The following is a 27,985-nucleotide window of genomic DNA, read 5'->3' as shown; positions in this document are numbered from 1 at the left end:
GTGGTCGCCATCACCCTACGCAAAGAGTTCCCCCCTCGTCTCGTGCTATTCATAAATCTAAATGAGCTAATCCAATCCGGTGCACGCTCGCGCATGTTTGCGGTCTGCCATTAGGAAACTATGCGCCATATTCACGGGTTTTGTGTAGTCGGATGAAGTTTTGTTGGGCCTAGAAGTGCACGCACTGCCCATTTTACGTTGTTCTTGTGTCTCGCATTTGCACTTTGTGCCGCAGGCGTCGCCTCGGTGGGAGAGATGTGCCTAAACCAACGGCGCGGACTTTACGCGTTCGGCATGGTGGCTGTGTCACAGAGCTAAAAAAACTGAAACTTGCCTCATTTCATGTTGTTTGCTGCTTTGCTGTGTCGTGTTTATCCGTGTGCGCTCGTAATGCAGCGGATCTGTGGCTCTGTCATTTTACTAGTTAGATGACTTTAGGCCTAAAATAAAATTGCTCAAATGGCCATCCTGCATACCACGTGACTGTATTGCTGTCAGTTTTCTTATGCCCTTGGGTGGCTTTTTGCTTCAATGCTAAGGATGTGCAGTATTTTCTTTTTTGAGCATGTAGGTTGACTTGGTGTAGCCACGTGATGGTTGTGATTTGTTTGTCTGGCTCGAGCCCAAAAGTGCCGTGCACTGGCCTACCCGAGCCTGGCCCAGTGTTTTCAAACTTGCCCCGTTAGCTCTTTTGTTTGAACGAACCATGGTCCAATTCTCGGTTATTGGGAAGTTACCAGCCGCACAGATTCTTCGCTGGGGCCTGAGGTGTCTGTCAGGTTTTCCACTGGAATTATTAATGACAAGTGAACAGGTAAAAGAGAAAGATAAAATACATCCTATGTTTATCATGCTCTAATTGTGTGACTGTGTGATATGGATGCCTGTACTGCGTTTGCCAAATATAATTGTACAGCAATATACGGCGAATGCATAGATAATTACTTTTGCACACACCACTAGCCATTTCATCGTGTTTTTGATTCTCTCGGAATGATTGCAAAGTATAGTGCTAGAATTGCACAGAATGAAATTGGCAGGAATGTAAACCTAAATACACTTGTCCATTTACTTTCAGTATTCGGTAATACACTGCCACTAGAAGCCCTTCTAGCTCTATTGTATTTAAACAGGTGACACGCAAGGGTAATGCGCGTGTGCAATGTTGTCACACGAAACAAGGAGTTTCTATTGCTTCATTAAGCTTCATTTTAAGGTTGTCAATTTTTCAAGGAGCAATTGAAGTGCTATCTGTGTTTCGTAATATAAGTAAATTTCAGCTCTGTCTACTTTTGTTTTATCAGTGCAGGAACACTTTAGACATTGTAGTTTCTCTTTTTTTTTTTTTCTCTCCATTAAGTTAAGATGTCATACTTTGTTCACGCTAATTCCGAGCTAACTCACGCGTCAGAAAGAATAGATACAATGCAATGGACACAAGGGACGCATCATTTACCATGTCAAGTATTGAAATACACTGAAGATTAAATTTTTTATGCGTTCTGCTTTCTTTTCGGCATCCCCTTCACCATTGGTTTGCAGCATCCACATTATTTTGGAGTGTTTATCTAATGCTTGAGAATCTGAACTGAAATATGTTGCACTAATAGTGTCAAAAACCACGGCCCATTATTTAACTCGCTTGAACTGTGATTTAGCAAGTTGCGCTGTGCCTTAGCATGCAACATAACTTTGAACTTGTTCTAGAATTTATGTGCGGCTGCATTTATTAATGATTACGTTGTGCTACGTAAGCATTTAGTACATGTTTCAAATTCTTGCATTAAAATGTCCACAGTTAGGGCAATGCAAGGCGGCACAGCATTCAGTGCTCAGAAAAGTTATTTTTACGCGTGAGCGTATATGCCGCCACTTTTAATATTCGCGGGGCGGGTGTATGAAGCTCGGCGATAAAAGTTAGCACAGTGTTAAGAACGTCATCGGCACAGCTGGTGCGGTGCCAACCGCACAGGTAGCATGGCACGGAGGGCTTCAGCACCAACATAACTCACCGCTTGCAGTTCAGGGGTTGGGGGATGTTTCCCCTGAATCCGCCAGTGAGCACAATGTTTAAAAGAACATGAAGTGGCTGGTTCCGGTTGCTCAAATTATCGAGAGTTCTTAAAAGATGGACAGTGCTCTGGTTTTGCTGACATACACTGGCACCGTCTGGGTTCTCCGTGTATGTGTGGGATCAAAAATAGGACCCAGGGTGCGGCAGCCGAGAAGCGGTAGATTGGTAAATTTGACAGATGTGATAGATTTATGACTGTTGCGTAGCTGTGACTTGCATTATGGTGGCTACTGTTCTCGCAGTACTCGTGCATTGCCTTGAACGCTAGCTGGTCGACATCGGGATGAAGTACTAAATTAAAAATTCTGACAGCTGCCGAAATGCAACATGCATGAGGCGTGTGCTGCAGCTGGGCTCCTCTCTCGCGCTTACTTACAAGCTGCTCCATCTAGCAGCACTGCTGCGAAGTTCGTGCGTGGCGTGTGTTTGAATATAGTATACGACACGGGTTCGATTTTGCCCAGTACTAGATACATTTTATAAGTTGTGTGTGTGTGTGTGACCCAAGTTGGCAGGAAGACTGTTATAAGACGCCAATAGACCTCGGAAAGTGCCTGAACTATCTTAAGAATCCTAATCGCATCTAAACCTCCCCGGAGGCGCTGTCCGTAATATGTATGGCCTAAAGGGCAACACCGGCGATTTTTATGATGTCAACGGATGTCAATCAAGTTCGCTGGGCACGTTCCTCTGCACACTTCCGTCATTTCCTAAAAAAAAAGTAGGTTTGAGAGTTGCACCGATTTTTTACAAATTAATTTTGTGAATTCCTTCAAACCACAGAATTTCATAAAACTCTATTCTTCAAACCACCTCGCTTGCCTGCTTCTCAGCCACTGGCCACATTCTGTTGTGACGTGAATTCGTGAAAGGCGGCATACGCAAAGTGACGACAGCATCGAGGAGCCGGCGATTATGCTAGTGCTTTCTGCTGTCATCTACTGCACTTCCCTTCTCTTGGTATCCATTCTGTAACTCTAATGGTCCACCGGTTATTCATCCGACGCATTACATGGCCTGCCCAGCTCCACTTTTTCCGCTTAGTGTCATCTAGAATATCGGCTAACCCTGTTTGTTCTCTGATCCACACCGCTCTCTTCCCGTCTTTTAACGTTAGGTCTAACATTTTTTGTTCCATTGCTCTTTGTGCGGTCCTTAATTATAACTTGTTCTCGAGCTTCTTTGTTAACCTCCAAGTTTCTGCCCCATATGTTAGCACCGGTAGAATGCAATGATTGTACACTTATCTTTCAACGACAGTGGTAATCTCCCAGTCAGGATTTGGTAATGCCTGCTGTATGCACTCCAGCCCAATTTTATTCTATAAATTTCTTTCTCATGATCAGGGTCCCCTGTAAGTAATTCACATAGATAAACATACTCCTTTACAGACTCTAGAGGCTGACTGGCGATCCTGAATTCTTGTTCCCTTGCCATGCTATTGAACAACCCCACTCTTACACTTTCTCGGTTAAGGTCCTGAATCATTTGCTGTAATTCGTCCCCATTGTTGCTGAATAGGACAATGTCATCTGCAAACCAAAGGTTGCCGAGATATCCGCCGTTGATTCTCACTCCTAAGCCTTCCCAGTCTAAGAGCTTGAATACTTCTTCTAAGCATGTGGTGAATAGCATTGGAGAGATTGTGTCTCCTTGCCTGGACCCCTTTCTTGATGGGTAACTTTTTACTTTTCTTGTGGAGAACCAAGGTTGCTGTGCAATCCTTGTAGATATTTGCCAATATATTCACGTATACATCCTGTACTCCTTGGTTACGTAATGCCTCTATGACTGCTGGTATCTCTACTGAATCAAATGCTTTTTCATAATCTATGAAAGCCATATAGAGAGGTTGATTGTACTCGGCAGATTTCTCTATTACCTGGTTGATGACATAGATATGATCCATCGTAGAATATCCCTTCCTGAAGCCAGCCTGTTCTCTTGGTTGGCTGAAGTGTTGCCCTGATTCTATTTGAAATTACCTTGGTGAATATTTTATACAATACTGAGAGCAAGCTAATGGGTCTATAATTCTTCAATTCTTTTAACGCCTCCCTTCTTACGGATGAGTATAATGTTGGCATTCTTCTAGCTTTCTGGTACACTTGAAGTCTTGAGGCATTGCGGATAAAGGGCTGCAAGCTTTTCAAGTATGATATCTCTTCCATCCTTGATTAAATCGACTGTTATTCAATCTCCTCCAGCAGCTTTTCCCTTGGTCACGTCTTTCAAGGCCCTTCTAACTTCATCGCTAGTTATAGAAGGGGCCTCTGTATCCTGTTTATCACTACTTCGAATGCAAGTAGCTTGGCTGCTTTGGGTACTGTACAGGTCAGTATAGAATTCTTCCGCTGCTTTTACTATGTCATCGAAATTGCTGATGATATTACCCTGCTTATCTTTCAGTGCATACATTTTGCCTTGTCCTATGCCTAGTTTTCTTCTCACTGATTTCATGCTGCATCCATATTTTACTGCTTCCTCAATCTTTTACACATTATAATTTCGGATATCGCTTACTTTCTTCTTGTTGATCAGTTTCGACAGTTCAGCGAATTCTATCTGACCTCTCGAGTTTGACACTTTCATGTTTTGCCGTTTCATTATTAGGTCCTTTGTTCCTTGGGGAGCTTACCTACTGGTTGCCTTGGTGCCTTACCTCCCACTTCAATTGCTGCTTCTGAGATCAGCCTAGTTACGGTTTCATTAATTACCTCTATGTTGTCTTTAATTTCCTGTTTTAAGGGGGGACGCGGCTTTCGCATCGCGAAAAATGGCTAAAAAATTGATTTTTTGAAAATCAAAATTTCAGTTTCTATAACTCTTATTCTATCTGATTCCGAAATATCATCACTGAAAACCAAGTAGAAGTGCTCTAAAAAAAATTGTTGTATCAGCCAAGGTGCCGAGAAACTTCGCGGAAATCGCGAAAGAACGGCGTTTTTCAAGCCACGATATCTCCGGAACGGCGCAGCCGAGCGCCGCCATCTTGGTCTCGTTGGAAAGCGCATTTCTCCGTCTTCAAATTTGCCGCATCAGCTATCTCCTCCATAGAGAAACGAGCACACAAAAAGCCAATGATTGAAGGTCTTGCCGGAGCCACCGATTGGCCGCGCCCGCCACGTGACTCCAGCGCGGTTCTCCATTGGTCCAGTGCTCGCTCCGTGACGGCGTCGTCTGCTCCGCTTGTTGCGGTCTCCTCGCGAGCTCCGGACAGTTTCCGTAATCTCGACGAGTGTTAAAGCGGGCGCAACATGGGCATAGCAGTAGTGTGGCCGATCCCGCTTTTTGTGGACGTCTCAGACCCGCGGCTAAGCATTCCGAGCATCGGTGACGCGGACTTCGCGACCGAGCTTCGGGCACGGAATGCTCGGACACGCGGCTAAGCCTCTCGCGCGTAGGCGCCTCCGACTCGGCGATCAAGCACATCGCGCGCGGACTTCTCGGATCCTTGCCTAAGCATTTCGTGCATCGGCGCCTCCGACTGCGCAACTAAGCACATCGAGCGTCGACTCCTCGAGCCCGCGGCTACGCATTTCGCGCGTCGGCACATCGCTCATCGAGAGTCGACACCTCGGACCCGCGGCTAGGCACTTCGCGCGTCGGCATCGCGAGCGTCGACTCCCCGAGCCCGCGGCCAGGCATTTCGCGCGTCGGCACCTCGGACTGCGCGGCTAATCTAATCGAGCGTCGACTCCTCGAGCCCGCGGCTAGGCATTTCGCGCGTCGGCACATCGCTCATCGAGTGTCGATCTCCTCGGACCCGCGGCTAGGCACTTCGCGCATCGGCACCTCGAGCGTCGACTCCTCGAGCCCGCGGCCAGGCATTTCGCGCGTCGGCACCTCGGACTGCGCGATTGAGCTCACCGAGCGTCTATTCTTTGGACCCGCGACGAGGCATTTCGCACATCGGCACCTCAGACCCGCGACTTAGCACATCGCGCGCCGACTCTATTATCGTATTGCCACGATATCTCGTACCAATACCTATCATACCACCCCTTCATAAGAAGAACCTCATCATGAGCTCTGTTCACTAGTCCACTTGGGCTGGCACAGACACCTGGCTGCAGAAGTGAGGCATCATACAAAAGTACAGGCTGGAAAGCACCTAGCAGCTGCATTGCTGCGTATCTATCAGTGGCTCTCCTAACATCCATAGCCATTGTCAATGGAAGATGATCCAAAAATTCAGTAACATGGTCGATTCTACCAAAAGAAAACAATGCCTCACTGACTGTACTAGAGACTGCTATCAATGAGGCAGTCTGCAGGTACAACACTAGAACTACTGTATATTTATGCCCACATAGTTCCGCACCTCACTTGGTTTCAAACCCAGGCACCATGCTCTTTGTAGAGCAGCAGTAAAGAATGCCATACAAACATAAAAAACACAGAACAAAGGCACAGCAGACCAGAGGCCACATGTCCAAGAAGCCCCACATCACAAAGCACATCAAAGATTACAAATTTGGTGCGTTTTAGAGAACTGAAGAGAAGGGGAAACTTAGAGAGCCGTTTTCTCAAAACTGTTTTTTCGCCTTTCTGCTCAGTTTCTGGAGCTGATTTCTTCGTTACCGTTTAGCCTATTTTGATTCTGTTTTTTTTTTTTTTTTTTTTTTTTTTTTTTTTTTTTTTTTTGTCCCGTTCCTTGGACTACAGTGCAGGTCGAGACAGTCTCGCATTTTTATCTTGACTTTTTATAAATTTATGGTGTGGCTATTCGTTCACTCCGAAAGTGTGCTTGGTGCGAAGGTAACTTCAAAAATCACTATCTAAAAATTTGTGTTGCGAAAAAAAAAAAAAAGTAAGATGTCACGACCTCCAGCACGCATTGAGCTATGCATTCAATACTCAACGAGTCTTCCATCATGTTTTTTAAGCTCCCCAGGCCCTCCAGAAAGTTCAAGAGAAAAAAATTCTGCTCAATAAAATGTTCTCAAGGTATCACTCTGAAACTTTTATGGAAGTATCAGGGAGACATTCTAAATATTTGTGCCAATTTTCATCAAAATCAATGAAGAAATCGGGAAGTTGATTTTCAAAGCCACGTCCCCCCTTAAAGCTGCATATTTGTTTGCTAGCACCAGCCTGAATTGGTCTGCTTTTACCCTTAATTACTGCGTCTAGGTTGGCCTGTTTCTTCATGACTAACTTTATTCTTTCTCTCTTCAAATTGAAAGAAATCCTAGACCCCACTAACCTATGGTTATTGCACTTTACCCTACCTAACACTTCTACATCCTGCACTATGCCAGAGAGTATGAAATCTATTTCATTCTTTGTCTCCAGTAGCGCTTTTCCAGGTCCACATCCTGTTGCTGTGCTTCCTGAAGAAGGTATTCATTATTCAGAGTCTATTCCTTTCCGCAAATTCTACCAACATCTCTCCTCTAGTGTTCCTACAATCGATGCCGTAGTTGCCTATTGCTTGCTCACCAGCCTGCCTTTTCCCCACTTTCGCATTGAAGTCGCCCATGACTACACTATACTGAGTTTGCACCTTTCTCATCGCTAATTCAACATCTTCATAAAACTGTTCTATTTCTTCATCATCATGACTGGAGGTTGGGGCGTAGGCTTGTACAACCTTCATTCTATACCTCCTATACAGCTTTATTACGACGACTGCTACCCTACAGTGTTCTAGAAGAACCTTCTAGAACACTGTAGCTACATGGTAGCTACCCTCTCATTAATGGTGTAGAATTCATCAATGTTGCCCACATGTCCTTATGGACTAGAAATCCTACTCCGAATTCTCTCCTATCTGGACGACATCTGTAGCAGAGGACGTGGCCGTTAGTCAGCACTGTATAAGCCTCACCAGTTCTTCTCACCGCACTAAGGCCAATAATACTCGGGCAATACCTGATAATTCTTCAAATAGCCCTGCTAAGCTAGCCTCACTCGATAGGGTGCGCGTGTTTAACGTTGCCAGCATCAGTTTCCATTGGCGCCCTGTCCGGACCCAGAGATTCTTGGCTCACTCTGCCGCGTAGCAGGTCTGATCGCCGCCTTGGTCAGGCGCTTCCCTGAAAATTGGTAAAACGCCTCAAATAGCAAGCAGCATGCATCAAATCAGTGGTTAGGGCTACCCTTGGTCTTCATGTTGTTGCGCGATGTGTTGTGCTGGGCACTGGCTGTCGATCGTGGTGGCGGGTGGAATGGGAACGGCGATTCATGGCTGTCGCAATCGTAGCTGTCACTGTTTGGCAGCTGCAAAGAACTGGTGCAGCTGACATTGTCATCCGACGACATTGGCCAATGGTTCGACGCGGTCACTAATAAACAGCGTCTGCTCTGCGGTGGATGATAAGACTATTCCAAAATAAGTCATAAGGCATCGCTACAAAATCGCGGCCCTACTCGTAATAGAGCCTTATAGAGGTGGTCGTGCCGCTGGTACAGCAGTTCGTGACGTCACATAATATTCACCCGGCTGCTGGCTCAAGTTTCGGTTTCGTTTTCGCGTTTTAATACTTATTTAAATTTATTTCCGAATTTGCGGAGCAATTTTACTATCAGACGCTTGACAGGGGGGTCTCATGAACCTATAAATGCCATTACCTTCACACGATGAAAAGATCGTCGGAGTTGCCCTTTAAAATGAAGCGAATTAGCTCGACACCGAGGCCATCAGTGCTGAGCCCGAGGCCGCGGATTTGAGTCCCGGCTGCGCGGCTGCATCCCGTTGGAAGTGGAATGCAACGCCCGTGTACTAGTGCTTTGAATCATTTGAGTCACCCCAGGTGGTCAGAATTAATCCAGATCTCCCTAATAAAAAATGCTGATAATCATAGAGCAAGTAATGCTCATTACTACCCTCTACTCAAAACCCACAGTGCAGTTTCAAGACGTTGGTAAAATTTGGGGATGTGCATTCCGTCGTCTGGCAACGGCAATCATGCTGGCCGTTTTTACTGTTTCTATGGCAACTACATCTCGGCTTGTCCTGTTTGCCGTCCGCCGGTCTGCCTTGGCGATCTGTCCGTTTCCTTGTTGACCTCGGCGTGGTAGAAGTTGCTAGGGGCTTTCCTCATTGTTTGGCTTCTTTTAACTATTAATCGCTGACAGCCGCAAACGTAAGGCGCCCGTCCTCATGACGCTAAAAGTTATTGTAGCGACAGACAAAGCAGATCTGCTTTGCCGTCTCAAAGATTTGGTTCAACAGGTTGCCGATACCTTCGTTTCGTCAGGAAATGAGTTTCTTAAAGTCGGTGTTTCCGGTAAGTGTCGCCCAGTTTCAATGAACTCCTAAGCTGCACGCGCGCACTGTGTTAACTGTGCAGTTAATGTGTCATTTGTATTTTACAGGTGGGAGCATGGTTGGCATGCTCACACAAGTACTTCCAGGTGTCAAGACGGATTGGCAGAAATGGCGGTTTTTCTTTTGTGACGAGAGGCTTGTTCCGCTTGAAAATAGTGAGAACACTTTCGGCAGCTACATCGCACAGCTTGCACCGAAGCTGTGTTTGAAAAAGGAACAATTTGTGATCGTCAACACATCGCTGCCGCGTAAGGCCATTAGTTTATTCCGCTCAATCGTCTCTAGTTTTGTCTATTGTTGTAATTGTTCTTTACTATTTTTTCAGCCCCTGAGGCGGCCAAAGACTACTCCGCAAAGTTGAAAGAATACTTTAAGAGTGTCCCCGAGTTTGACCTGCTGCTGTTGGGAATGGGCCCGGATGGGCATACTTGTTCCCTGTTCCCTGGACACAGGTTGCTTGAGGTGGGTGGCTGCATTTTTCCACACAAAACTGTTTTCGTCGCAGTTGTATACTTTCTTTTCTCGAAAAGCAAAATTTATAACTTCGTGTGTGATGCGGTAAATTGAGGTTTTCACCACGTATTGCCTTCACTGAATTCTAATTTCTGCGCGCAGGTGAGTTTCCGAAGCTAGCGTAGGTAGGTGTATAATATAGTACGTGGTGACACCCCTGGCAACATTTTGCTTGGCTTCAAAAAAAGCGTTTGTTGCTTAGAGCTGTATTTCTACCCCCCCCCCCCTCCCCCTTAGTTCCTCAACCATCTAGTAGATTAGCTAATTCATAAAGATTCCTCTGTAGTATGTATGTGTTCTTTATCATATAAAAAGTCAAAGTGTGTGTTCTATGGGGTCAGATCTAAATACCGTCAAGAAATATGTTTAATTTTTTTAATTAAAAGTTCCTAATGTCATATTGTAATGCCACAGGAATGCACATTGTTTTAGCTAAAGGTTTGCTGAAGCTTTTACTTCAATCAGTAATTGAATACCTACATTTTCTTCTAGGAGAAAACAAAATGGGTGGCGGACATTACAGATTCTCCAAAGCCTCCTTTATGCAGAGTGACTTTGACTTTTCCAGTCATCAATTCTGCAAAGCTGGTTGTATTTCCGATTGCCGGTGCAGAAAAGGCTGACACTGTAGTTGTGAGTTACTGCCTTCTCTCATTTTCTTGTCAACATTTTGGATCAGAAAGAGACATTGGGTATTGAAATCTAATTTCATTCCTTATTATGGTGCAAATATGGCTGTTGCACCACTTCTGACTTCCTCATTCTTTAGTTGCTGATCAAATGCCATATATCCAGTAGGCTGATTCCCCATGGGCAATAAAAGTCCAGTGGACATCCACTGGTCCACCAGTTTTGGACTTACGGATGTCTGTCGGAGATCCACAGAAATCCACCGGATTTACTGCGCAAGAAAATTGGCAGTCCGTCGAACATCCAATGGCTGCCAGAACCATACATTTGGATGTTACAGGGACATGCAAAACCATGCACTTGGTCCTTTTCAGTACATCCATCGGACATCCACAGGAACACAGTTATTGAAACTTCTTCAGCGCCGAGGTTGCAAATTCGGGGCGCTTGAACTTATAATCAAATAGATGATGTCCCATGGATGTACCCCTGTCGTCTGAAGCATGACGTCTGCATAAAATCTAGTGCAGATGTCATTAGGACGTTTGAGATTAAAAACAAAACGGACGTTCAAAATAACCCGAACACAACGTCCCTTAGTAATCCTGGGGATAATCAGCTCTGGACGTGGACATCCGAACATAATTCGGATGTCCACCGGATTTTCATGGCCCATTGGGGAGGGATGTAGATGTAGCCCTCACATGCTTTCTTGTTGACCGAATGTATACCTTGATTTAGCTGTATTTCTTTACAAAATATTGGTATGTTGCAGGCATTATTAGAGTGGTCTACAATAGGTGAGCAAGAGATGTCTTTGGAGCTGTTTTACAATTGTACTTGTCTTCGTCAAAGCACACAACTGCATGTAGTACTACAAAAACTTATTCACGTTTGTGTGGGGGATTCAGCTTATGTTGGAAGGTATTGGTAATGGTAACAGGCAAATGACATGTGTACGGCCATGTTTGGTGTATGAGGTTCTTAATGCGATTAGCATTCTTAGGATACTTTACGCACTTTCTGAGGCCTATTGTTGTTGCTAACCGTTTTCCTGCCAACTTAAGTCACTGGTCTAATGCAGGGGTCTCCAATTTTGGCTAGAGTGCTGGATTGGCGACCAGTGGCAGCAGGGTCGAGGGCCAGACGATAAAACATAAATATATATTAGTGAAAATCAATTTGTAAACATGAATAACAGTACTGGGCATTGACTAAAGCCTTTGTTCCAATTATTCTACATATTTTTTGAATTAATCATATATTTTAAATAGTTACCTTTTCCTTCTGGCATGACGTCCAGAAAAGGAGCGAAATAATTATTTTAAGATTAGAATTTGTGTTTTACTACCACGCCTCCGTAGGTATATCGATTTGAAATATACATTTGTGGTGGTAGACAAGCTTGTCCTTATTTCCGGGTATGATGTAGTTTTTGGCTTATTCATAGTTATTGTATCTATACAAAGCAGATATCTACAGGACATTGCAGTGGTCTGGAAAACGTCCATTTTCACAAAAGGCCCTGTGTTTGGCTAGTGTTTCGTTTCTGCAATCGGGCATTTCTGCAAATTTGTGCTGACTTTCGTGAATAGTGTTTGTGTTTCAGCAGTGCGCAAGTGTAGGCAGTTGGTGTAGCGTTACACCGAAGTTTTCAGGACAGATAGTGCTCGTGTGGTTTCGTCTTGCTGTATGTCCTGTGTATTGCGCCATTTTATCTTTGATAATGTTCGCATTTTAAGATTTGCCAAGAAAGTTGACTTGTGTTGGTTGCAGGATAAGCTTGTTTTAATAAAATGAGGCTTGGAAATGCTATGCGACTACGCATTTGAAAAGCCGCCTCATTCCTTCCTTTCTTTCTTTCTGTTCTCCATGATCGCAGTGATACAGCGCTGATAGATATATTTTGCTTGTATGCTATTTCTGAACAACAATCGTTGCTGTACTGGATACTTTACTCCTTAGGAAGGCGAGTTACTTCAAGAGAACTTGAAGGAAACAGCGCTAACCACAGGATGGTGTCAAGAGAAGGCAAACACGGCGTTGTTACCTCTGTAACCGTTTCATCACTGTCCTGTGTTTTCAGCTGTTTTCTTCAGGTTCAGCAATATACCAACCAACCCAATTCTACAAGCCACTGTTCTTCAAAAGATATCTTCAGGTGTGCACAAGTGTTCTTGGGTGGCACGCTAAGCTAATTTTTTGGCACGGTTGAATACAATAGCCTTGTTGAAGAATAAACCATATATGAACGACTAATAAATTACTCAATAGTTAATCAGCCAAGTTGTCTAGCCCTAAAATGTAGGCCTTTCATCGTAGGTTTTCAAGTGGGGTAAAAAAAAAAACAAGCAATCTGAGGCAGGTAGTTACAAGTTATGAATGCAGGAACTCTCTATTAGTTTAACTAATAACCACATTTTATAGTTTGGACACAGAACGCATCATGCGTGAGGGCCTTCTAGAGCACATAGGAACCTCGCAATATGTACAGAGAACAGGAGCTGAATCGAAATGGCACAGACGGCAATGACAACATGCAACACCACTGAAACAAGGCACAAAGTACAATTATTGTCACGTTGTAGTGATGGTGAAGAACACAGTAACAAAAAATCGCAGCGATGCCACTCTGTGAATGTGGGCTATCAGCTGAGCTGTTTTTCAGCAGTACGCACTACATGCGGCCTCCCCATACCAGCGAATGCAGCATACTAACTACATATTCGGTTCTTTGCACAGGCGTGGAAATGCAGCAGGTGGCTTGTTAGCAACCACTTGTGACACCAAATAATCGATGTGCTCTACGGCCATAAGTGCTCCCTTGGCACAGCCAAACCGAGCAGCTGGCTAAGTCTGCAGCTGGGATAGCTGTCAAAACCGCATCACGTTCACACTTCGCAACATCTCGAACGTTACCAATCACCATCAAATTGTTCTCGAACCACAGTCTGTTGCACACTGCACAACTGAATCTGAAATGTCTGTCCAGAAAGTCCCTCTGAAATTTCGCATACGCACCCTTGTGCTCGTCCAATTTACTGCCATGGTACCGGTGTCGCTCTCTCTCCGCTTCGCGGTGCCTGTCTTCCTGTCGAGCCCGCCACTTACGGGCAGCCTCTCAAGCACGATCTTCGCTGCTACTCGCCGCCCATTTCCTAGCTTTCCTCTTGCTACGCCAGGTGTCAGCTCATGCCTTACTGGTTTGCTGCACCTCCTCATAGAGGGTGGCGTTATGTAGTATTGGGTAGAGTTACTGTATATGGCTCCCACGGGTTTTGTACTATTGGGTAGAGCTACTGTATTGACCCATTTCGAGGCGATCCCGTGGGCGCTTCCACGTTTGATCACGTGGTGATGCGTCCATTGCTTGCCTCAACTGCCTCCGTTGCCTCCGTGCTTACAATGGATGTGTATGACGTCGGTGCGGCTTAGCAAACCTCTGTTTCGGGAGATATCGTAGACAGTGACTGGGTGGACAACACTAAGCTTTGGCCGCAGATTCAGAGAAGATGCAAAATCACTTTCGGAGCTGATTAAGCTATGTCCAAACGGCACAAGCAGCGTATATGGTGCTTGCTCTAAAAGCGAGGATAAGTATGTATTCGAAGCTATCCGAACTTTCCATTCATGAATTGAATCAGGATTATGGTGTTTTGGTCTTCATTCTTTATCTGGCAAATATTTCGAAGCAGCGGCTTGTCACGTTTCCGAATCAGTAAGGTTCCTCGGTGCGGTCACTATCAGATCATTTTCTGCCTAATCGCTCGTGGGTGTGCGCAGTTCCGTTAGATTTGTTCTTGCTGCTCACCAGGCTTGCAACGTAGCTGTTCTGCACATTGTAATACCTTGTAGCAAATGCGTAATATCACTAGTAGCTCGCTTACTCTTGTGGACCGACACGATCGAAACATTCAGCTTCGACCATCCGTGTGCCACCGGTGTAGTACCTTCACTTATTGTGCGTATATAGTGCGCATGTATTCAAGTGTGTGCCAATTCACTTATTCTTGACACGTTGGCGAAAGAGTGGGCGTAAGTTTCTGCGCTGGTTGGGGTAGATGTGTGTAGATACTGTGCACGAAACCTACCATGACAGGAAACGGTGCTACTCCCGTTATCAATGTTTAAGGAGCGTTACTCACTCTTGCTGATGTACTGGGGCTGAAGCCCTTTCTTTGAAGGTTAGCGATACAATACTGGCAGATGAGCAAATTTGTGTATCCTTGGGGAAAGTCGTACACTCGAAGTGCCGGAAACGTGTGGACAGTTGCAGCAGTGGTCCGCGAACTTGGCCCCACATATTCATTACATTCCTTAATATGCCAGTCACTATTTTTGCAGCCAACTACTGCACACGTCTTCAATCCACATGATTCCATCCAGCGTGATTGCAGCACAGTGCGTGAGCGAAAACTCAGTTGCATTTCCGACAGCTGATTGCACACGAAGCAAGGTAGAAGCGGTAATGGTTTCATATTTGTGCGCGGTTGCTGAGGAGACGTATGGCGCGCCGCTGTAAGCGCCATCTCGTTTCTCTAGAACAAACTGCTCCACGAAAATGTTCAATATGGCTCCCTGCAGGAGCCATATACAGTAATTAGTATTTGGTGGTTTCTTAGCTTTCCTCTTGCTATGCCAGGTGTCAGCACATGCTTTACTGGTTTGCTTTGCCTCCTCATAGAGAGCGCGGGAGTTTTGAGGCACGGACATTAAAAAGCTATGGGAGGGTAGACATATACAGCTCCGCTGTAAAACTGTGCGTCACGAAACAAAATTAACTTTTTATTGGGCAACGCTGTGCCCAGAAAAAAAAAGCAAGTGCCCTACGATAACCCAAAGCATAGCATAGCCCAACGCATAGTCCAATGATAACCGCGAGCACAGTCGTCGATCGGTGAAATCTGATCTGCCTGTTAAGCGCGTCGGCTATGAGCTGGGGAACTTCCGATGAAGCTCCATGGAATATGTGGCTCCCTGGGTTGTTGAAGCACGATAGTTGATGGAGCTGCGGCTGTCAACGTGGCTGGTGACTTGAGCTTGATTTTTCTTCTCTGCTCGGGTGGCAATCCGTGTTCCGGGAGCAAATTTTGTTGTCTGCGGCTTGCTCGATGGTCTGCGGCGACGTTGGCGTTATGTTCACGGTTAGGGCTTGCTTCACGGCTTTGCGGGGGTGTCCAGAACATAAACGATGAAGCACCTCCACCAAATGCTACGTGGTAATGACGGTGAGGAACACAGTAACAGAAACTGTGAGCCACGAAACTATTTATTTATTGGGCGAACCTGTGGCCAGCAAAAGAGCAAGCGACACTCAAAGCATAACGATAGCGGCGAGCACAGTCGGCGATCGTCGAAATCTGAAATGCGGGTCAAGCGCATGTAGCTTTCTTTGGCTCTTTCGGCCGTTTTCGTGGTAAGTTGGTTATACGACGCTGGTCGGACTTCAGCGAGGGAACGTGAGGAAATGTGACACCGGAAAAAGCGCGTGCTCTCTGGGGACTGAATTGCGAAGAGGGGTACGTAGGGGAGGAAAGTCGAAAGGGGGTGGGCGGGACCGTCGCTCGCGTTAGCTCTTGCGTCGGGCGTCGCGGTAAAGAGAGGAGACCGATCCTCAGGTCACGTGGTTGCAAAAGTCACGTGACCAAGTAGGCTAGGCACTTAGGTATTTCTCTGCCTAAAATATAGGGAACGCCTAGGTACAACTGGTGCCCTTAAATATTCGAAAATGGCACAACTGTGGCTGCTGTGAAGGGATCGGTACTATAAACGTATCACTGTTTTGATGATCCAAATATAATCTCACTATCAGGGAGGGAGCAGTCTACCTGACTGGAGCAGTATTTTTTTTTTAATTTGGGGTGTTGCGGAGCGCAGCGTAGCAACACCCCAACGACCGCCGCTTCGCGTCGGCGCCCGGCACCACGCCTTCCGCCGTGGCACCGGGGTTCAAACGCGAGCAGTATCCGCTTTTGCAAGAGCGGACGCTTGCATCGTCGGCGGCCGGACGACTAATAAGTCTTGATACAAAATGCAAAAAAAAAAACGTTTCAAAGTTGAAAAAAAAGTCAAAACTAAGATTCGAACCCACCCCCAGAAGATCGCATTACCATCTGAACGCAGCGCGTTATACCGCTCGGCCATTCTGACAACACGAACCTTTCAGCACCCACAGCATCCCATAGGAAATCAGTTTACGACATTTGTGGCATTACGGTATTTTTAGAAGCAATCGTTTTCAGTTGTGGTTATGTGCTACAGGAGTGTTGCGGGACAATAACAGCTATTCTTATTGCTCCGTGGCGTACACTGCAGCATGCAAAGGGCGATTTTGTCGGCACGTCGTGCCACCATCGCCGCGCCACGTCGTGCATATAACTTGTCACAAAATTGGCAGCAATGCATCACGACGCGCGAAGTAGACAAAGCGGTCCTAAGCGTAGCGCTTTCACTTGTCCAACTCATTGCTCAAGGCAAGAGTGACGGCGGCGAACGTGGGCGACAGCATGTTAACAGCGTGCCCTAGGGCGGCATTGCCTTTATTTTCTCTGTTCCTTGAAGCGGAGAATTCCCTGGAAAATGGCGTTTCGAGGATACTTTCAACCGACCAATGAAAACGAGGATCAGTCTCCTGTGGATACGGCCTCCGTTGCGTCGGGTGGCTGGCTGGGAGAGGCGGGAAGGAAGGGGGGGGGGGGGGGGCGCACTGTCGCTCGTTAATTAGCTCGCTCGTTCGTCGCGGGAAGGCGAGGGAAAGGGCTCGAACTCTGGGGCAAGCTAGTTCCAGGAACCTGACGAAGGAGGTGAAGGTGTCGCTCCGTGCACCCTAAATAGTTGCAGAAAATAGCGCCTCTTCCTCTTCATAATCTCTCTCTCGTTCGTCGCACGTCTCGCAGGCCGCAACGCGGACGATGCCGATGCGGCGGACGAGGATCCTTATCAGATTCATGCCCACGAGCGTTCCATCGAACGCTGACGGCTTTGACGCCGACACACCCAGGAGAGCAAGAAGTGGACGCGTTGAAACTCCACGGCTGCCTCGGAGTAACTCCGGGAAGGCAAGGGCAGGCGCCGAGAGGGAACGGGCGCGTGACTTCGGGCAACCGACTTGCAGCGATGGGTGGCAAGGAGGGGAGGGGTTGTCGCTTGTTCGTTCAGGCTATTCCTTACATTGAAATCATCGTCCATGGTTTCTGCATGATTTTAAATGCGTAAGCATTTCTATGCTTACCCAACGAGAAAAACCGTCCGTCCCTCCGTCCGTCCAGTAGACGATGGCGTTCAAGATAGAGCCCGCAGCAGCGAGCGACTTTACCTTCGTGCTGCCTGTCGCTTCAGCGCGAACAAAGCTCTCAGCACACGCCGCAACCTGTCCCTTTCGCAGATCGCTTTCAAGTGGCGCTCTTTGGCCATCCCTGGCACTTGCGCCATAAAACCTCATACATCATCACCGCTTTCGAGTTATGGGCCCGCGCGTCTCTCTTCAACGCGAAGCAGCGAAAACGCAGCGCGCGGAGCTATATCAGCAGTCGGCACACTCAGTCCGCATCGCCAGATCGCTTTCAATTAAGATACCGTCCGCGCGGCCGTGCACCGTATACGCAGCCGCCGCCGGAGTACGTTTGATCATGGTTCGTAATCGTTCGACGCGGATGGATATGGCGCTAAAGAGCGATAACGGGTTTTAATGATCGGAACGTTATCAGCGCACCTGGCCGCCGCCACCTGCAGTACTTTGCTTGCGTTATCAATGGACCTTGCGCCGCCGTCCGCACCAGTTCGTGTCGCCGCAGCGCTGTCGTTTGTACTGGCCGAATCAAGTGTCATAACACTGATAATGCCACCGGGCTGCGTGTAGATGAGCAAGCGCCACAATGCTTACGCATACTTAGACAACTCCCAGATGAGCTTCTGCGTGAATTTTTTTCGTTATGAGTCGCCTCGTCACTGTCAAAGTCCTCTCCGCTGATATATATATATATATATATATATATATATATATATATAAATTGTAGTGAAGAAGAGGGACGATGCAGTGGGGCATCCTTACAAGCGCTGTCTAGTGGGTCAGTCTCTCCAGCGCATCGCTCGGACTACGCCGCTCGCGCTCGCGGTTCCTTGAACTGATCCAACGGTTGGCCCTAACGCCTGTGTTCAATAAACGCCTTTACAAGTGGTGGAGGTGCTGGGTGTCGATCCCCATACCTCTCTCTCTCTCTCTCTCTCTCTCTATATATATATATATATATATATGTCGATCCCCATACCTCTCTCTCTCTCTCTCTCTCTCTATATATATATATATATATATATATATATCAGCGAAGAGGACCTGGACAGTGACGAAGCGACTCAGAACGAAAAAAATTCATGCAGCTCCAGTCAAGCTCCAGGGCGCAGGGCTACGCTACCCCTGGGACTGAGGAGCCCCATGAAACACCCTTATTAATTATCTCTCTGATTATGGTGGGATTTATGAACTGTCAATTCCATGCGAGTTCAGCACCTCATTTGCTCGTAAGCATTCTTAAGCTGCCGATACATTTGCCTAAATTTGATCCGTGAAGGATTGCTTAGTGCGGTCATCTGTCGTTTAGATCATTAGACGAAGATAACTAGCAGTTTGTTTTGATAACTGCCGTGCCGATGTACACACAGAAGCAGTTTTGGAAACTTTATTGTCTTTTGCGCCAGCTAAATAAAAAAAATGCTGGCTCTCCAGTAATCGAGAGTAGATGTAAGCATGAAATGGCTACCATACGGCGTCTTTTGCTGCCTGTGGTGCCGCCGCCTTCAATCGCGTTTCTTCTTGCAACAGTCCAACGCGCTCAGCGTCTGTCGCCACTTTTTCTTCATGTCGCATTGAAGTGGTCTGCTGCAAATGTGCGGCCTTAGGTCTCCTATATCTGCCTTTTGAACGTCGCTATTGGAAATGACAAATAAAAAGATGTCGCAGTTTCGCCCAAAAGGCGAAGCATCAATTGCGATAGCAAATTAGTAGAGAGCTATTCGGAGTAGGGATAGTAGTTTTATCGGCTGCATGAACTTGGACACATTCGCTTACTAACTGAATTAACAAGCGTGGTGTCAACGCGCACAAGCAAACATGAATAGATCGCACTCGATGACCGCAGACAACCACTGTCAAAACGCTGGCAGCAAGCGCAGCCGCCGCAGTGAGCGAAGGTTCGTGCGGTCTATCGTTTCAACGGAAACTGAGCGGCGAATGCACAGCGCATACAAAGGTCAGAGTCGTATGGAGATCGCTTTCAAGATACGGTGCACGCGACAGCCCGCACCGACGCAAAGTACAAGCGCAGTTGTTGGCAGAGTAGAAGCTGCCCCCCACTCCCTCCCGCGCTGCCTTCCCGCTTTCTTGCTTTCGCGTGGGAGATTGAGTGGCCAGTTCCCCTTGCGCCCGGTTGCAAGATACGCATTCGGTGCCGCAGCACAGCATCGCCCCCCCCCCCCTCCCTCCCTCCCATACCCCCACCAACGTTTATAGATACTTTTTCAGTTCCGTATCGCCGCGCCCATGGAGAGAAGGCGGCCTGTCGCGATTCTCGCCACCGCGGCGGGGCGGTTACGGGTTGCGCTATAGGAGAGCGAGCGTCGTCTGCTAGTGGGCAGCGTTCCGCCGCGGCATCTCAGGTTCTCCCCAATTCTGGCTGTGTACTGCAAAAGAAATAACTGTTCTGGGGAAGTTGCTCGGCATTTTTTGCGGCTATTCCAGTTCACGATTTATTTGAAACGGGCCGTATTGCGCAAGGAGCAATGTGTACGCCCAGGGATTTTGAGCGGTGGGTAAAATATCAAGAATGACAGCATTTTAAACGAACGTTCGCGCAGCAGTGGCTGTCAAGTGTGCACACTAATTCACTTGCCATGCCAATCGTGCGAATCTATTGCAGCACGAATGGTATTTCCTTACAACCGTGCGGAACAACTGTTTTCTTTATGATAGACATCCGCTTAGCTTAGTTTCTGAGCCTCAGGAGCTGGCTGCCCGCTTCAAGTTCAGCGACTGCCCAACTCGGAACCATTGAATGCTACCGTGTATTCTTCCATCCGAAATCCTCCACGCTCATTCTACTTTAAAGAAATATTCGACATGGGCTTGCCCAATACATATGTATCGCGATACACACGCAGTACACAGTGATTATATGAGCATGATCCGTGCGCGAACACGAGGACGAAGAAAAGAACCAACTAGCCTAAGGTCAAACCTTACCTTAGATTCCTGCAGTTGTTGTTTTAAAAATGGGAAAAAGAGGAACTTTATTAACAATAGCGTTCACAAACTACATTGCCTTGGTGAAACTTCTGCGGTCACGGTTCTAGCTAGACAAGTTTCGCTTTCTTACGTTCCCTTTGTGCACGAACTGCACTGTAATTTTCTTGGCACTTCAGTCGTGCAAAAAATGCATGCAAAAAAGTGATTGTGTACAATCTGCAGCAGGGCTTCTAGATCTTGCAGAGAACGGATCTCTACATTAAACGGCGACTGTCGGAGCAGCCTCCCATTTGCGTGGACAACATAGGTGATATCGTCCCGCACAACGGCGCTCTTCAGGATTGTGTACGCCCCCGCTTTCATTCCGGCCACGTAAAAAACAATCTGTCGACGCTACCCTGGTTCTTCTTCGAGTACTGCCGTTGTCCAGTTGGCTGGGAGCCGTATTGACGCACTATTCTCGACAATCTGAGCAAAATTGGTGCACTGCAGGGGAACAGGCGCCTCATAGTTAAACAGTTCCTCTGGTCGCTCCGTAGGCAAGTGCACCTCATTTGTGGTCACATCGTGCATAGATGCTGCCTTTCTCTTTTTCGGAGATCGCCGCCGAGTCTGCTTTCTCGACAAGTAACTGGGAAGGTTGGGAAAGTTAACGGGGACTGCAATTTCCTTCAATGCCCAGTACGCCCGGTCGATCTCGACGACTTCACCGTTGATAATATGCTTAAACTTCTTCGAAATGTCCGCTTCGAGAAAATTAACGTCACAAACCTTGCTGGTTTTGCTTAGCTCTTTGTCCGCGCGGGGAATAGCTCTTTTCCATTTGCTGAGAAGCTCCGGATCCGATGGCGGCGCAAAAAAGTGACGCTTCTGAGTGCTGCTTCTGTACCCGCTGGTACAGCCAGGTGCGAAGCAGGTTGGCATTGCGCTAAACCCAGCACATTAGGTAAAACATAGCGTTTTGACGGAGTCACGAAATGCTTCCGTCCGCGGCCGCACTGTTCAGTAGGCCCACAAACCGAACGCACTGAAAGGGCAAGGTTCTCGCACAGGGGTCAAGACAAACGCAAGCGAAAAGAATCGTGTAAAGGGGACACGCAACTGCGCCACTGAATAAAGAACCAAACGGCGCCGCAACTTTGAGCTCAGTCGACTGGCGAACGCCGTGAACGCTGCCGCCGCACCGCGCAACCTGCGACCGCAGCGCCCTCTCAGCGCCTAGGAAGAAATCACGCCCGCCTCGGAAGGCGGAGTTCCAGAACTGAAAAAGTATCTATAAACGTTGACCCCCATGGCCTTTCGCGCGACGGAAGTCGCGTTTGCTTTCTGCCGTGCGTTCGCTCTCCGTGATAGCGCGCGTCCCCCGCGCGCTTTCACTCGCACATACTGTGCGCGGCGACGATTTTATCGCCCTTGGACGTTATACGGAACATCACGGCGGCGCCGACGGCAGAAATCCGCTTGAAGTGTCCATATAATTGCTATCGCAGTAAAACTTCAGCGTACGTGCTAGAAGTTACAGCTTTAATGATATTGTGAAGAAGCATTAGGAAGAACTCGGAAGCAATATTTTTTGTAACTTGTTTGGAGAGTAACCATAGCGTATGTAATGCGGTCCTCTACAAAGGGTTGGGGGCCAGAGACCGCAATTTCTTACGTTTTGACTGGTTGCCCGGATGATCTCGTTTTCTCGCAACTTGCCGGCATGTTCTCGTTTTGAGTGCCCGGATAACGGCTCTGGCTTTTGGCTCAAGGTCACTTGAATGTCGCCAACGGGAGCTAAAAGCATTTCGTGCTTTAAAAGATGAACTTTATTCAAACATGGGCATGCAGCGCTCAATAGAGAGCGAGTTAAGATTGCTGCGGTTCCCGCCTCCAGCTGTCCGCAGCATGCTGAACGTGCCGACTTCCCGCAGCGCTGCCACACCTTTCACGCCTAAAATAATCACCTCCAAGACTGGCAGACAGCAAACTATTAAGAATTTCTAGGAGCTTTACTAAAATTCAGTTAAAACGTTCGTGATGCGCTCTGCACACAAAAGCACATACGACGAATGCACTGACGAATTCGCGCGGCTGCGCACGGCTGACACTGATATCTTGCTTGAGGGAATAATTCCTGACTCTTTGACTTAGGTGAAAGCACACCGACTAATTTAGCGCGGTTTTCTTTTTACTAATATAAATTTGTATTTTCAGAAAGTGCTTCACGCAAAGGAAGGAGAGCCGCGCCTTCCAGCGTCGCTGGTTCAGCCCACCAAAGGCGATGTCGTCTGGCTTTTGGACAGCGCGGCCGCTAGCCAGCTGCCCAAATGATGCATCTTCATGACACTGTTGTCTTTTAATTAAGCAACGCGTTCAGTTTGTGCATGTCGGGCTTCCAATAAAAGGTTTGCTACAAGTGATTTTTTTTTTTGTCTGAAAGTAAAATGCAAGGTTGTGGTACTTGTCTGTCTTGCGGGCCAGACTAGCCACCAGACACCAAACCAACATTAGTGGCACAATACTAGCACTGCGCTCCTAAATAAGTAGAAGTATTGTAAAAATAAGGTATGAACAATATGCCTTCTGAATCAAATGATTTCAAATGTTTCAGCACTATCATACATCGCGCAACCTGGCTTGAAAACATACAGTGGCGCCGTCTAAATGTCTCCAGTTAATGTATAAAGTTTCACGCCCTCTCACGTCTGCACTTCCGTTCGTTTATTATTTTTTTACGTAAAACATTTTTATCTCATATATTTTCAATCGTACTACCCACGCACCTTACTTTGATATCGTTGTGTAGAGCAAAGAAGCCATTACTTGATCGTGTATGTTTCGCGTGTGCAGTTGGCGCCGTTGTCGTGCCACGCATGACGCAATCGAAGCTAAATTTAGCCTCTCTCGGTGTTCAGAGAGGCATAGTTCGGCAGTACGTTTGTCGATCCGAGCGGGAGTTGAGTTCATGAACCGGCAAGAAAAATTCTCAATCGTCAGACCCCTCTCAGACCAATTACGCTCATCTGGGTACCCTCGCACGCGGGCCATCCAGGCAACGAGATGGCCCATTCCGTCGCTCGAGTAGCCGTCAACCGAGCCACGCCGTCCGATGACCTGGATAACGCCAGAGACCGATTGGTAGCATATCATGAGATCACCCTCCACTACCGCGAAATGCGGTTAACATATCCTCCCCCGCACAAATCCTTAACCAAATTCCAGCAAACTACCTGGCGCCAGCTCCAGGCACAAACCTTCCTCTCTCCAGCTTTTCTCGCCCTGGTTCATCCAGGTTTATATCGACAGGAATGTACGCTCTGCGGCGCACCCAGAGTCAACTTTCAGCACATAATGTTCATATGCCCTGAGCTCCAGCCGCCCTCTGAGTGGCAACTCACCGACGTCGAGGGATGGGAGACCGCGGTGTCTAGCTCCAACCCAGTCGACCAAATACGGCTGGTGGACTGGGCTTTGAGGGTCGCCGAGGGCCACAAACTCCCGGCCACCCTACGCGCTCCTGAGCCCCCTCACAAGTAGTTTTTTTACATAAGGCTCACGAACAATAAATGTTTACCACCACCACCACCACCGGGAGTTGTCGCGTTTAAGATAGCTCACTCAGCCATCGTATAAGTGTCCATAAAACTCAAACCTGTGCTCATCCGTAGGCTACAAGTGTACAATGTTTTTGCAAAAATGTCATGCTTGCTTATGTACACCACCAGTCATTTCTTTACACTAGGGCCCAAACACCCTCTGCAAAACAAACGGGCCCACTACGAATGGGGAGTCAGCACGACTGCAAAATTAGACCGTAAGACCCCCACTAGCTGTAACGTAAAGGCAATTTTCAAATGAATCGGCGTTTTTCGAGGGCAGCTTTTAGGCGCCCGTTCTTGCGTTGGGCGTCGGCGTCCCTCGGCGTAACCGAGCGAACGAGCACAGCGAAGGATGAAAGAGTGAGCCCGAGCTGCCCGAGCAGAGGCTCAGCGCCGCCGCCGAGAGTACCTTGTCGTTCAAAATCAACTTCTGTGCCACTATATATCGCGAATTCAAAACACCTGTACACACTGGGCTCAAAATTCGCATTGGGGAGTATCGTAATCGTCGATGATATCTTTTCTTATACGAATGGCCCATTGAGCGAAAAGCCGGCGTCTGTAGCAGTGACAGACGCCGGCTTCTTCCCCCTTTTCTTATTATCACGAATTTTATTGAAAAAAAAAATTGTATGTATTGGCCTCCGGAGGCGCGAAACTCGCTTATTTTCTCGCTTATTGGCGAGGCTTACACTTTCAGCAAAATTTTGTCGTGGGTGTATATACGCTGACACATTTTACTTTGGAAGTGTATAAAATGTTTTATTCGATGTAGTGTTGGCTTTGGCAAGTAAATGAGTTGACCTGACCACCGAAACAAGCTTTATTCCATATTTAAACATTACCATTATTCCTGGAACGGGAAAGTGCCGTCAAAATCAGAGAGGGGATTTTTTAACTGTGTGGTAAGGTTGTAAGACATAAAACTGATATTAGGTGGACGATAACTAATTAAAGTATACATTAACATTATTTGAGCCTACAAATGTACAACAGTGTTCAAAAAGTTATAAATACGGCAACTTTGCGAAAACCCAAGTTTTAAAGGCCTAGAAAAGCATCTTGGTGGAGTGGATGAAAAAAACGTTAAAACTTCATTACGTACGTATTACCTATTGACCATTTTCGCGGAGCAGTTTGTTCTTGAGAAACGAGATGGCGCTTTCGGCGGCGCGCCGCACTAGTGCTACTAGCGGACAATACAAGAGATTTACAGACACTTGCGAATATCTGTGGCAACGCAGTAACAAATCTAGGCCTTAAGTTTAGCACGGAGAAATCAGGAATTATGATCTTTAATGAAGAGATGAGTAATTACGTGGTGTCAATTCAACAACAAGTCATACCCATAGTCGAGCAATATAAGTACCTCGGAGTATACATAAACGAAGGAAAGACTTACTCAAGCACCCACCGAGATAATCTGAAAATAAAGGGGAAGCGGAATGCAGCAATAGTGAAACACCGAGCACGGTGGGGCCACAACAAGTATGAGGTGGTGCGTGGAATCTGGAAAAGAGAAGTGGTGCGCCAGCGCTAACGGTCGCAAATGCCATTCTATGCTTAAAATCGGATATCTTGTCGGGGTTGGAAGTTAACCAAAGATCAGTAGGCCGGTTGGCTTTGGGAGCCCACGGTAATACCACAAATGAGGCAGTGCAGGGTGTCATGGGTTGGGCCTCTTTTGAAGTCACACACAGAGCAAAATTAGTTTCGAAGAAAGACTCAGGAACTTGGATGAAAATAAATGGGCGGCAAAAGTGCACAAGCATCTGTATCTGAAAAGCGTGGACACGGAATGCAGGAAGAGGTCAGGAAAGTTGGCAACCAAGTATACAGGATAATTCAAACTGTAGATAGATAACCAGGAGTCATCAGAAAGAGAGAGAAATAGAGACAGCGAATTGGATGCAAAGAATGGAAACAAAAAGGACAATGCATATTTACAAAAATGAGAAGGGAAAATCTGTACGATAACACAAAGGGCAGTGCCTTGCTATTTGAAGCTCGAGCCGGTTGCCTTAGGACCAAAACATACCGGAGCAAATATTCGGAACTAGATGAGGCATGTGTATGCTGCAGTAAAGATCCAGAGACCACTCAACACTTCCTAATGGAATGTGAAGGAATTGACCCAGGGAGAACAGTAGGTAACGTGCAACTCCCAGATGCGCTTGGGTTTAAAGTGGAAGGATCGAAACATCAACAGATCAGCCGTATAGAAATAAGTAAGAGACGATTAGAGTATTGGTGGAAAAAAAGCAGGGGTGCCATTGATACGACCGAATCCATTACAGGCATACGTAGCTGTACGAGATAGATAGAAATGTTTTGAGGAAGAGAAAAAAAAGATGTATACAAACATGCCAGAATGAAAAGCATGTACAACATGCCTGAGTAACTCAAGCAGGCTAGGTCACTTGTCACTGCCCCGTTTCAAAGGGGATGTCATATAATCATCATCATCATCATCGCACGTGGCCTCGGCGACAGCGCACGAATACGGAACTATTACCGCTTCTGCCTTCCTTCTGTGCGATCCGCTGTCGGCAATGCAACTGAGATTTCGCTAACGCAATGTACCGCAATCATGCTGGATTGAATCATATGGATTGAAGACGTGTGCAGTAGTTGGTTGCAAAAATAGTGACTGGCATATTAAGGAATGGAATGAATCTGTGTGGCCAAGTTCGCGGACCGCTGCTGCAACTGTCCGTATGTGTTACCGGCACTTCAAGATCTACGGCTTTCCTCGAGGATACAGAAATTTGCTCATCCGCCAGCGTTGTATCGCTAACCTTCAAAGAAAAGGCTTCAGCCCCGGAACGTCAGCAAGAGTGAGTACCGCTCGTTAAGCAGTGGCAAAGGGAGTAGCACCGCTTCCTGTCATAGTAAGTTTCGCGCATAGTATCTTCACACATCTACCTCAAGTGGTACGGAAACGGCGGAAACTTACGGCCACTCTATCGCAAACGTGTATTGGCACGCACTCGAATATATGTGCACTATGTAGGCACAATAAATAACGGACTACACCTATGCGCACGAATGGTCGAAGCTGAATGTTTCGTGACGGTCCACAAGAGTAAGCGAGTTACTAGCTGTAATATATATTTGCTACAAAGTATTACAATGTACAAAACATCTACGTGTGAAGCCTTGTGCTCAGCAAGAACAAATCTATCGAAACTGAGCACACCCGCAAGCGATTAGGCTGAAAATTAGAGAGTGACCGCACCGAGGAGGAGGAAACAACTTTATTTTGTTAATTTGCTTAGTGAGGGGTGGCTACCAGGTGACCGCACCGAGGAACTTCACTGAATCAGAAACGTGACAAGCCGCCGCTTCGTTATATTTGCCAAATAAAGAACGAAGATCAAGGCACACTAATCCTGATTCAATTCATGAGCGAAAAGTTTGGATAGGTTGGAACACATACGCGTATTTAACCCCGCTTTTAGAGCAAGCACCATATACGCTGCTTGCGCCGTTTGGACATATCTTAATCAGCTTCGAAAGTGATTTTGCATCTTCTCTGTATCTGCGGCCAAAGCTTCGTGCCGTCCACCCTGTCACCGTCTACGATATCTTTCGAAACAGAGCTTTGCTAAGCTGCACCAGCGTCATACACATCCATTATAAACACGGAGGCAACGGAGGCAGTTGAGGCA

At 46.9% G+C, this 27,985-nt stretch overlaps 1 protein-coding gene across 1 annotated transcript; it reads left to right on the top strand.

The window, feature by feature from the left end:
- The first annotated feature begins 9,027 nt into the window (after nucleotides 1–9,027).
- LOC119434779 (6-phosphogluconolactonase) lies at nucleotides 9,028–23,141 on the top strand. Its single transcript, XM_037701856.2, has 5 exons — nucleotides 9,028–9,309; nucleotides 9,398–9,598; nucleotides 9,676–9,812; nucleotides 10,356–10,496; nucleotides 22,930–23,141. Exons 1-5 carry the CDS (start codon nucleotides 9,183–9,185, stop codon nucleotides 23,044–23,046), a joined length of 723 nt encoding a protein of 240 aa, XP_037557784.1. The 5' UTR covers nucleotides 9,028–9,182; the 3' UTR covers nucleotides 23,047–23,141.
- The last annotated feature ends 4,844 nt before the right edge of the window (nucleotides 23,142–27,985 follow it).

Source organism: Dermacentor silvarum, chromosome 1 (assembly GCF_013339745.2).
Source record: "Dermacentor silvarum isolate Dsil-2018 chromosome 1, BIME_Dsil_1.4, whole genome shotgun sequence".
NCBI classification, from domain to species: Eukaryota; Metazoa; Arthropoda; class Arachnida; order Ixodida; family Ixodidae; genus Dermacentor; species Dermacentor silvarum.
The sequence above is the reverse complement of the archived record's forward strand: the minus strand, read 5'-3'. Positions and strand labels throughout refer to the sequence as shown.